Consider the following 12,938-nt stretch of genomic DNA (forward strand, 5'->3'; position numbering starts at 1 on the left):
GTATAACTCCCCAATGCAATCCTTCCCTCCTCCCCCCTCCCCATGATAGGCCCCAGTGTGTGATGTTCCCCTTCCCGAGTCCAAGTGATCTCATTGTTCAGTTCCCACCTATGAGTGAGAACATGCGGTGTTTGGTTTTCTCTTCTTGTGACAGTTTGCTAAGAATGATGGTTTCCAGCTGCATCCATGTCCCTACAAAGGACGCAAACTCATCCTTTTTGATGGCTGCATAGTATTCCATGGTGTATATGTGCCACATTTTCTTAATCCAGTCTGTCACAGATGGACATTTGGGTTGATTCCAAGTCTTTGCTATTGTGAATAGTGCCGCAATAAACAAACGTGTGCATGTGTCTTTGTAGTAGAGTAATTTATAATCCTTTGGGTATATACCCAGTAGTGGGATCCACTACATTTTCAAAGAATTAAAACGTAATAAAGTATACACAATGCTAAGCCACCATTTAAGATATTTTCATTATTCTTGAAGGATTATAGTTTTTTCTAGGATGTACTATAAAAAAACTATGAACATCAATTACTATTGTGCAAAATTATAGAGAAAATTATCTTTTGCTTAGATTCTGTTCTTAACCAGATTCCTTCTCAACTGATAATTTTCTTCTTATATTTAATTTATTTTTGTTTATTATGAACTTGATCAACCTCTTTATTAAGTAAATGGTCCTGACAAATTTTTCTTTAAATGTGCGGTAAACCAACCTAAGGAATCATAGTTGTGAGAACTTCTTATTACTTTTTCTTTATTCCTTGAGGAAGCCAAATTTGCTCTGTATCCAATCACCTGAGTCCCTTGATTTTATGTCCTAAATAAGTTGGGGGGCTGCTTGGTCCAGACAGTAGCCATACGTAACTTATAAGAAACATAAATATTGCAGTAATATCTATAAATAGTCAATGCGACTTTGATACAGGTATAAATATTTTTATTAAAATATATTGTGCCTTTTAGTTGTGAATTTTGCAAAAATTCCTCCTGTTATTGATCTCATTTCACTCCCTTGTGAAAAGAGTATATTTTCAATGTTTTCACCATAAAAACATGGTAAGTATGTGAGGTGATGGGTTTGCTAATTAGCCTTACTTAGTCATTCCACATTGTAAACATACATCAAAATATCACATTGTACTCTACAAATATATACAATTATGTCAATTACAATTTTAAAAATATTGTAATTGTATGTAAATTTCAGAAATTAAATATATTTTCAGTAGTTCATTATTTAAAGAAAATATGGTGAGTTGTTTTGTAATATGTTATATGTATTTTATTTTATTAGTCTGACTTATTTTTCAGATTTTCTTAAAGTCAAAATCTGTTATGAAAATGAGAAAAAAGTTCAAGATTTTATTGATTATTTATCCTCATATTTAGGCATAAGCCACACTTATTTTTACATATTTTATCTTTTAAAAAAATTGGTCACTACTGTTTTTAAAAATGTGAAACGAGTATTTTGAATACTGATTTTATCACACATATACCATCTGTTGATGTGTGAAGACAAATATTAATTATTTAGTACTGGAGCAGATGATCATAATTAAGAGAAAATGAAAATCAATGTTTGGGAACATTTTTAACCCCTTACAAAGAGGTGTTAAATCCTTTGAGTTCTTCATTGTTTCTGTACAATGAATAGTGGTACTTTAATCAAAACTGAGTTAGAACACACTAACAGTTTTAAGATACTTTTAAGATGTGAAATATAATGTATCTTCAACCTTCAACAAGAAAGGAAATTTATAAAAAGAGCACATTAAGATAAAAAAATTTTTAAGGATAGAGTACAGTAGGACAGAAGACAACAAACGTATTAAGATGAAATACCTGGTATATATGAAATTGCAAATACATTTCTTCCAAATGATGAATGCTTAATCTCTCTCACAAATTCTTTGGTGTCAGTTTTAAAACACTGGATCCGACCATTTTCCCGGTCTGCCACACATAATTGGCCCAAATGAGGCACAAGGGCCAAGCTGTGAGGAACGGTGAACTGGCCTGGCAGAGGACTGCTCCCTGAAGACTCTGCAGAACAAAGAAAAGCCTTAGATACACAATTTAAAAAATCACCCAAAGTTTGACTCTCTAGTAAGTTTCTAAATTCATGATAGTAGACCATTAAATGCCTGGAGCCAGGGGAAAGATAAGGTAAAGCAGTTTATAAGTTTATAATGTCTTTTACCCACAAATGCATTACAGATTTTCTCCCTATTTGGAGAGTTTTTTGGTGGATGCATTATTTTCCTTGTAAGACGTGTGTGTGTGTGTGTGTGTGTGTGTGTGTGAAGCTAACTGGATGCACACAATGATCCAGGTTACAATGACCATGTAGGGGACAATTACAGCTTAAAGAATGTGAGTGGTGGCCAGTATTGAGTTCGCAGTGATGCTGGCTAAGAATTACAATTGGAGATTAAGAGTCTTATTGGGTACCTTCTCCCCACTGTGTGATGAACTCTCCACTTGGTGAAAACTGCACAATCCTGCTGTTGCAGTAACCATCTGATACATAAATGGCTCCAGTGCCTGGATCCACAGCCACATCAGTGGGTTGACAGAAGTGATTCTGGTCACTGCCTGGTTGCATGCTCCTTCCCAAGATTAATACAGGGCCTTCTTTATTGTTTGGATCCAGTTTGAACACCTTTTTAAAAAGGAACAAAAGCATTTCCTACTTTTCATGGTTATTAGTGATTTACGCTCACATGACTAAGACCACTTTCACAAGCAATTGGAGTAGAACCTCCCAGAGACTTATTTAAAAGAAGATATTAATACATTTTACAACTGAATGGGATACTAGAAATCATCTGGTCTGGTTCCTTCATTTGATAATAAAGCCTATGAAGATTAAGCGATTTGCTCCAGATCACCCGGTTAATTAGTGGTGAATGGAGACTAGTACATGGACACCCAGTTCCGTCCACCCTGATGTTTCCTTTTTGTCTTTCCTTAGCTAATACTACAATGCACTCCAGATAATACATGAGCAATAAATGTTTACTGAGGTGATGTTTTCCAAGTTATTTGCCACCTATTCATAAAAAGCATATTACACTTGATATAACTTCTTTTAAAAATAACACAAATTTGACTTTTTATATATAAATATACATTTACTAGAGGCCTAGCCTCAATTTATAGAAGATTAAGGCAGTTTAAGAAAAAAACAAAAACATAAGTGAAAAAATAGAAATAAGACTTAGGGCCAGGCACGATGGCCACATCTGTAATTACAGCACTTTGCAAGGCTGAGGTGGGTGGATTGCATGAGTCCAGGAATTCATGACCAGCCTGGGCAACATGGCAAAATCCCATCTCTACAAAAAATTTCAAAAAATTAGCCGAGTATGCTGGTGTGTGACTTTGGTCCCAGCTACTTGGGAGGCTAAGGTGGGAGGATCACCTCAGCCTGGATGGTGGAGGCTGTAGTGAGCCAAAATCATGCCACTGCACTCCAGCCTAAGGGACAGAGTGAGACCCTGTCTCAAACAACAACAACAACAGTTAGGAACAGAGGGAATAAAGACAAATACAGACACTTAAGAAAATGGTTGGGAGGGCCCATGTAGTTATTTGAGTGAAGCTTCACATCTGGCCCAAGGGACAAGTGTGACTTCATCATTTACATACTAGCTTTTCCTAGCATTGAGTTCTAAAAGAAATATTTCAGATGTGGATTGTTACGGAGTGAATGTTTGTGTCTCAAATCCAAATCCACATGTTGAAATCCTAACCCCCAATATGAAGGTAATACGAAGCGGGACCTTTGGGAGGTAATCAGGACAAAAAGATAGAGTTCTCATGAATGGGATTAGTGCCATAAGAAGAGATAATAGAGATTACTGTCACTCTATCTCTCTGACCACGCAAGGATACTATGAGAAATTAGCAACCTATAACCCAGAAGAGGGCCTTCGCTAGAACTCAACCGTGCTGGCACCCTGTTCTTGAACTTCCAGACTCCAGACCTGTGAAAAACAAATCTCTGCTGTTTATAAGCCACCCAGTCTATAGTACTTTGTTATAACATGCTGAACTAAGACATGGCTGCTCTATTTTCTTGCTATAACTTACTGGGTCACAGAAGAAAAAACAAACAAACAAACAAATAAACAAAAAACCCCATAGAACTCCAGAGCATTTCAAAAGCATAATTCTGTTAGCTTCTAATTTGAATATTACCAAAAGGACGACTACCTGATGGAGAGCCACGTCTGTGACCCAATAATTCCCATCTTTATCTATACTCAAGCCATGTGGCAAGTAAAACCTGCAAAATAAAAATATTTGTGTTAATTACATTTACTCTCAAGGCATATGTGACAGAAATTTTTCTAATTACTCTGTAAAGACAATACAAAGTTATAAATTGATAAATGTATACTTGCATTATTATAGAAAAGGCCAAAATGAATTGTTAAAAAAACTGTTATAAGATTTCCTTGTGACAAACCTTAAGTAGTATTTAATAGTATTAAAATTTATAAATTAAGCCTGCATATAAATTACAAATGTTTATGAAAAAGTATGGTATATTAGAGAAAACAATATCAGTTTAAAAACAGGTTCTAAGGTCATAAATATTAACATCTTACAAATATGTATAAAACTGTCTTAAGAAACATAAATGGATTGATATAGTTTGAGGTTAAAAGATGTTGCAAGGAAATGTAATGTGTTAATATAAACTATTAGATAATATAACTCAAAGGCTTTAAAGAGTGCCTACTAAAGACAGTAAAACCCACAGCACATAACTTTCAGCCAACATGGGCTGTGAATATCTAAGCAAAGTGAAATAGTGAGCCAGATAAACATTAGAGAAGGTTAATCTGGCAAATCAATCTTAATGATCTGGGTAAGGAACCTGGACTGAGCTAACAGACACACGGACAATACATTGGTTTGTTTCAATGATATCTGACAATCCACTAGCTCTGTTAGCTTCAAATCTTAGTGTAGTGTTGACAACACAGATTTTTTTTTTCATGAGCCATAACTGTAACACTCTGATTTTGACTAATTAGCTGAACTAGATTCCTGTTTTGACAACTGAATGTGAGGATTATGATTTGCTTTCAAATAGATACTCCACCGATGGCTAAGCTGATTTAGCAGTAGTTGTTCTGCCTTCCCTTTAATTCCTTTCTGGAATGAAGGTGCTTCTGGTTAATGAATAGAGCACCAATGAAACAGGTTCAAACATTTCACCCCTGACACACCATCTTGAGAATGCTATTAAAAAAATTCTAAGCAGCATTATCTCCACAAGCAGCTGCACTCAAAACGGTGGCTACCCACGTTGCGAAGAAGCTGGCTTTCCCTGTGCTTAAGCAGATGGAGAAGGGTATAGTTACTGAAGCTGTTAGGTTACAATAGTTCAGGAGATCTATAAGCAAGTGCCTCCCTCACTTCTTTCAATAACCATAAATACCAGTCAACTTTTTTTTTGGCTGCTAAGTGCCATCTTGAAATAAGACTAAATAATGAGCAGTTTTCAAATCCAAATTACATATGCATGATAAGGAATGCTAAAAATGACATTTGTTTAGTATTCACTTTGAGATGGAAAAAGAGAAGCTCTTTTTCTTAGTGATGATTACTTGATGAGTTTGGTTGTCCTGAAGAATTTTTCTGCTCAAGAATTTTTTTGCATCATTAGATCTGGTTGAGCAGCAACTCATTTAATCAACTATGCAAGATATGTATTACATTATGTAATATGTAATAAGCTTGACTACATATTAAAATCACCTGGGAACTTAAGATTATTAGCCCCACTCTATACAAAATCTAAATCTAATTTTTTAAATGAAAAATTGACAAATTTTCATTGTATACATTTATGGGGTACAATGTGATGTTATGACATATGTATACAATGTGGAGTGATTAAATCAAGCTAATGAACATATCCATCACCTCAAATATTTAACATTTTTTGAGGTGAGAACATTCCAAATATACTCATTTAGCAATTATGAAATAGGCAAGGACCTGAATAGACAGTTCTCAGAAGAAAACATACAAATGGCAAACAGGCAAGGGAATCTAAATTTTTTGGAGCTTCCCAGATGATTCTAATATTCAGTCAAGATTTAGAAACATCTATTTAGAAGATGAAAGATGGGATGGCCCAATTAGTTTTCTGCTTTCTTAAGTGCAGCTATACAACACACTCAAATTTCAAGACTCTATGATACATGTTACACTCAATATATGTAGTACAAGTCTTAACAACATAAGTCATTTAACTCACAGATTTTTTCCACTGGACTGGAGTACCGCAGCATTATTTGGATCTATGACAAGAATAGTGTCTTCTTCAATTGGTCCTAGTCCTATTTGCTGGTAAACAAACTTGCTGTCAAACGAGCTAAACAAAATGCAGCAAATAGGAAATGAAACAATCATAAACTCCTATGAAATTGAGAAATGCAGACCATTCATTTGAGATTCTAAATACAAAATCAAAAGAGGTCAAATGTATTTGACTTCACTCTTTGTCCACCACATTTCAGTCATTTGGATTATAATACACACCATTAACCTGTAGAACCATGCTACTCAGGGTGGTCAGTGGAACTGAAGCATTAGCATTGCTGGGAAACGCAGTTTCAGACCTACTGGACTGAATCTGCATTTTCACAAGACCCCTGGGTGGTTCCTATGCTCACTGGGGTTTGAGAAACATTGATCAAGAACTCTTAATGTACCTGAAAAATTTCAAAAGCTCTTCAAAAGAGTATGCAGTCATTCAATAGACATTTTCTTTCAAATTGCAAAAGAAAATATGACTTATTTTAACTTTGTCATTAATGATAATAGTTGGAACAGCAGTGATCAAAATGTTTGTTATACTTTAGATGCAACATGCGAATACATATTATAGAGATATAAAAGAAAATGTTCAAAGTATTTAAAAGTTATAAAACCAAATCTATCCTCGAGACAAAAATATGCTTAAAGGCATAAAACTTACCAAATAACAGCTATTCTATAACTATAAAAGGAACAACTATGTAATAATTAATTAAAAAACTTAAATATGACAATTTCTGCTTTTAATCTCAGTACCTTTTAGGTTATTATAAAACATTATAGACATATATTCATATATATACTTTCAAAATTATATTTCTATTTAAATTGTTAGTAATATAATCCCTTAAATTCACAATTATCACAGACACGGTACTTATTTCCTTTTCTGTTTGGGAAATTATATGTCAACAGGGATGAATGACAAAGATAAGCTCTTCTAATCTAAGCTTCTGTAATAGAGAAGTAAATGTATGAACCACCAAAAAATCAAGTTATCTTCTCAAAAAAGGATTGGATCAGTACATAGTTGAGGGATGTATCTGTGTGCATGTGTGTGTATGTATGTGTGTGTGTTTATAAATACACATATCAAGTCAATAAATGACTTATGAATATTATTGTAAAACAGAATTTCCTTTTAGCATCAGGTAAGGTTGTGAAAAAAGTATTAATATTTTGTAGTTCAACTGTTTAAGCAAAAGAATCTGAATAACATTAAATATTTGCTATTATATATTTGCAATTTGGGAAGGTAACAGACCGCTTGGATCTGTCATGAATCCATTGATCAGTTGGCTGCCATTTTTATGGAACTTATGTAGAGTCCCAGTACTCTACATAAATAGGAGAATGAAAAAATTCTTAAATTATATTCTTTGGCCATTAAAAAATACATCACACAATTATCTGAGCTACTTGACTGTTACAGTCTTTTGGGTATAGTTTTCCTGTAAGATAACAATAAGTCCCTGAAGTAGTTCTTATTAATGATGCATTCAATTGAACACAAAATATTGATTCAGCTTTGTCAATCTAAAACTTAAGTAATATTCTTTAAATATGCTATTATATGCAGTTAAGAACCACACAGTGGTATCTAGAAAAAAAAAACAAATGTATGAAATGGAAGTAGCATCATTAACAAAAAAGATTTCATAAGATATTTATGGGGGGTCATTATCAAACTGAAATGTGAAATTGTATTAGATAGGAACCAATGTAAGAATATTCATAGTATTATCAAATCATGGGAAAATGGTAAAGGGCAAATATGAAGTCACTCTTGCTAGTATGAAACACCGAATAATTTATCCTATATCTGAAACTCTATTTTCAGTATGAATTTATTTACTAAAAATATCATAACTATTCCTCTGAAAAACATAGGTACTGGATTCAACCATTAATAATCTTTTATTTTTTCAACTTGAATATATTAATGGCTAACAAGTTCAGCACATCTGAGACTCAGTATACTGTAACCTTCACATTCATATGTAATAGGTTAAAGTTTCTTCATTCATTATCTCTTTCTAAGGTTTGATACGGTTTGACTGTGTCCCCACCCAAGTCTTATCTTGAATTGTAGTTTCCATAATCCTCACCTGTTGTGGAAGGGACTTGGTGGAAAGTAATTGAATCATGGGGCGGTTACGCGCTTTCTGCTGTTCTCGTGATAATCAGTGAGTTCTCATGAGATCTGATAGTTTTATAAGGAGCTTTTCCACCTTTTGCTTAGGACTTCTCTTTCTTGTCGTCATGTGAAGGACATGTTTGCTTCCCCTTCTGAAGCAATCTGCCTGATTGTAAGTTTCCTGAGGTTTCTCCAGCCATGCTTAACTGTAAGTCAATTAAACTTCTCTCCTTTATAAATTACCCAGTCTTGGGTATGTCTTTATTAGCAGTGTGAGAAGGAACTAATACAGGAAATTGGTACCAGAAATGGGGTGCTGCCACAAAGATACACAAAAATGTGGAAGCAACTTTGGAACTGGGTAATAAACAGAAGTTAGAACAGTTTGGAGGGCTCAGAAGAGGACAGGAAGATGTTGGAAAGTTTGTAACTTTCTAGAGTCTTGTTGAATGGCTTTGACGAAAATGCTGACAGTGATATGAACAATGAAGTCCTGGCTGGGATGGTCTCAGATGGAGATGATAAGCTTGCTGGGAACTGGAATAAATGTCACTCTTGCTGTATTTTAGCAAAGAGACAGTTGGCATTTTGCCCCTGCCCTAGAGATTTGTGGAACTTTGAACTTAAGAGAGATGATTTAGGGTATCTGGTGGAAGAAATGTCTAAGCAGCAAAGCATTCAATGTGTGACTTAAGTGCTTGTAAGAGCATTCAGTTTTATTAATTCACAAAGATATGGTTTGAATTGGAACGTTTAAAAGGTAAGCAGAGCATAAAGGTTTGGAAAATTTGCAGCCTGATGATGTGCTAGAAAAGAAAAACCCATTTTCTGAGGATAAATTCAAGCCAGCTACAGAAATTTGCAAAAGTAATGAGGAGCCAAAAGTTACTCGTCAAAACAACAGGGAAAATGTCTCCAGGGCATGTGAGAGGTCTTCAGGGCAGCCCCTTCTATCACAGACCCAGTGGTCCAGAAGGATAAAATGGTTTGGCTGGGCCTAGGGCCTTGCTGTGCTGTGCAGCCTCAGGACTTGGTGCCTTGTGTCCTAGCTGTGGCTAAAATAGGCCAAGGTACAGCTTGGGCCTTGGCTTCAGAGGGTGCAAGCCCCAAGCCTTGGCAGTTTCCCTTTGGTGTTGAGCCTGTGGGTGCACAGAAGTCAAGAACTGAGGTTTGGGAACCTCTGCCTAGGTTTCACAAGATGTATGGAAATGCCTGGAGGTCCAGGAAGAAGTTTTCTGCAGGGGAGGAACCCTCATTGAGAACCTCTGCTAGGGCAGTGTGAAAGTGAAATGTGGGGGCAGAGTTCCCATACAGAGTCTCCACTGGTGCACTGCCTAGTGGAGCTATGAGAAGAGGGCCACCACTCTCCAGACCTTGGCATGTTAGATCCATCCACAGCTTGCACCATGTGCCTGGAAAGGCAACAGACACTCAATGCCAACTGTGAAAGCAGCTGAGAGGGGGATGTACACCTCTCAGCCACAAGGACGGAGCTGCCCAAGGCTGTGGGAGCCAACCTCTTGCATCAGTGTGACCTGGATGTGAGACATGGAGTCAAAGGGTGTCATTTTGGAGCTCTAAGATTTGACTGCCCTTCTGGATTCTGGACTTGGATGGGGCCTGCAGCCTCTTTCATTTTGACTGAATTTTCCCATTTGGGAGGGACCTGGTGGAAAGTAATTGAATCATGGGGGTGGTTACCCCATGCTGCTGTTTTCTGGTAGTCAGTGGGTTCTCACGAGATTTGGTGGTTTTATAACAGCCTTTTCCCACTTCTGCTCAGCACTTCTTCTTGCCATCATGTGAAGGATGTGTTTGCTTCCCCTTCTGCCTGATTGTAAGTTTCCTGAGGCTTCACCAGTCATGCTGAACTGTGAGTCAATTAAACCTCTTTCCTTTCTAAATCACCCAGTCTCAAGTATGTTTTTATTAGCAGCATGAGAAGGAACTAATAAAAGGTTTAAGTCTCACATTCCTCATTATTCAGAAACATTTCAGTGCTTTGTAAAGGCACAATGGCAATCTAAATAATGTGAAAATTAAGTGTCTGCTATTAGGAGTTAAAACCTTTCCCCCTCTTTTTTTAAATGGAAATTTTGATTGAGATAATTGTAAATGCATATTCAGTTGTAAGAAATAAAAAAGTTCTGTGTGCACTTTACTCAGTTTCTCCATTTTGCAAAACTATATATAACATCACTACATATAATAAAACTATATATAATATTTTCATTTACTCTTAGTTTATTTCCTTGGAATATACTAGTACATTACCTTTCTATGCCACCCCAATCTATGGAATATGGAAAGTTATCGATTCAAAATTCCAATTCATAATTCTTGCCAAGTGCTATCTACTTTATATGTAGATTGTGAGTTCTGACTCACCATCGACAGTGGCAGTCCAAGTGCCTATTATATATCGTTGTATTAGACCTCAGCACACATAATTCCACATCTTCCCCTCTCTGCAGAATGACAAAGCATTAGGGAAACCTGATATATTTACTTGCCCCCATGGTTTCTCCAAGAATGGGATGCAGTATTTCTGTAAGATAACTGCCCATTTGATCTGTCTTGTCATTCATTTAAATATTCATCATCATTCCTAAATCTCTGGTCATATTATTTTAGGAAATAGCACTCCTGCAATTTATTGATGAGGAGAAAATAAAAAGGTTTCCCTCCCTCTCCAGGAGCATACACTGAACTTCTGCAACTTAAAGCATTTCTTATAGCTTCAGATTATTTCTCTAGACCACTCAAATATTTCAAAGTGTAAACTATAGGTTAAATTACTCACTGACAGCCATGTAAGATCAGAGTCACAGACCTGAAATGCTGGGCTTGGCTTCCAAGAAAACAAGCTGCATTAAGGAAGAAATATAAATAAAAGACCCACAGTCCTTGTGCCAGTCAGGTCAAATGAAAATGTTGCAGCTGATGAGTAGGTAAGTGAAAAACATCCTCTATCAATGGCATTGTTCTGCACTGCACACAAATGTAGAAAAAAATGTATCAAGTAATTGATATTGTGCTGCCACAAAAACTGTGTATGGGCATTTATATTCATAATATAGAAATTTCAAGTTTCCAGTGATGGCAGCAAACAGTAAAATTAACTAATTTGAGGATCATCTAATTTTATTTCATTATCCACTTTTTTGGTGTTGTAATAGAGAATTCTGACATAGCAAATGAAGGAATGGGAAGCAAAATAGCAAATGAAGGAATGGGAAGAAAAATAAGGAACAAACAAAATAAGAGCAAGTAAATCAGAGTAATTTTTTTTTTCTTCTGAGACAGGGTCTCACTCTGTACCCACGTTGGAATGCAGTGGCATGATCATGGCTTATGGGAGCCTCAACCTCCCAGACTCATGTGATTCTCCCATCTCAGCCTCCTGAGTAGCTGGGACCACAGGTGCACACCACCATGCCCAGCTAATTTATTTTTATTTTTTGTAGAGATGGGGGCTCTCCCTATATTGAGCAGGCTGATCTTGAACTTCTGGGCTCAAGCAATTCTCCCAACTCCACCTCCCAAAGTTCAGATATTTATAATTAAAAGTTGGAGCCTTAAAAAAAAAATCTTGCAACATATCAAGATACCTTTCCCAGTATCATATTACAATGTAACAACTAATTATCTGGGTCTTTTTAGGTTTCGTTTGCTATCACAAATTACACTCATGTCATCTATATGTATAAAGGGCATTTTATGTTTTCTTAAGACTAGCTAGTTTTCCATAGCTTTATGATGATTATTCATATTATTACTATACTTCCACTGTTAAGAATATCAGTGATAACGCAAATTCTAGAATTTACTGATTAGAGAATCTGTTCATTTAACTACCATCCCTCAAAAACAAAGTAAAAAAAACACAAAGCAAACAAAACATAACAAAACAAAATCCAAAGATAAAACACTCTACTTATATATAGCTCATTTAAATGCAGTCATTTACTTCCGTAATGTAAATAACAAATAAGAAAAACCCAGAATTCTTATAAAGAATGTAGCTTTAAAGGAATTAATCACTACATAATAGGCCTGACCACTTCATTTAAAATCATTGTGATGTCTTTTAACAAACGTCTATATGTTTAAACTGGCAGCATCAAGGGACATTCATTTACTCAGATGATTGGTTGACCAGTCCTAATCCTTTCACTTGGGATGGCTGGAGCGTCACGGAACTAACAGCTGGTCCCTGATGGTTACACAGGGCAAATAATAAAATAAATTGACATCTTTTCTCAAATGAGAAAATCACAGTCCCCCTCCAAACACATATGTTAAATTTGCTAAGTAAGTAGTTTATAAACTCTTGTAATTCAAAGAAAGGTAACCCTTGAACAGTTCACAAATGGCTGTCAGATTATAGAGCTGGATACACCGTTGCTATAGCAAACTGCTTATTTAGTGTTCTAAAGCAGCTAC

General features: G+C 35.8%; 1 protein-coding gene across 16 annotated transcripts in view; it reads right to left on the reverse strand.

The window, feature by feature from the left end:
• Window positions 1-12,938, reverse strand: part of PAM (peptidylglycine alpha-amidating monooxygenase) — a 174,924-nt gene that overhangs the window by 20,371 nt on the left and 141,615 nt on the right. For all 16 annotated transcript variants that reach the window (XM_033179011.1, XM_033179016.1, XM_033179014.1 and 13 more), the window contains 4 exons: window positions 6,294-6,410; window positions 4,232-4,304; window positions 2,465-2,675; window positions 1,856-2,056 (listed from right to left, as the gene is read on the reverse strand). In XM_033179011.1, coding sequence (XP_033034902.1) covers window positions 1,856-2,056; window positions 2,465-2,675; window positions 4,232-4,304; window positions 6,294-6,410 — 602 coding nt within the window. The remainder of the gene's footprint in view (window positions 1-1,855; window positions 2,057-2,464; window positions 2,676-4,231; window positions 4,305-6,293; window positions 6,411-12,938) is intronic.

The sequence above is a fragment of the Trachypithecus francoisi genome, unplaced genomic scaffold (genome assembly GCF_009764315.1).
Source record: "Trachypithecus francoisi isolate TF-2019V2 unplaced genomic scaffold, Tfra_2.0 Lachesis_group2, whole genome shotgun sequence".
Lineage (NCBI taxonomy): Eukaryota > Metazoa > Chordata > Mammalia > Primates > Cercopithecidae > Trachypithecus > Trachypithecus francoisi.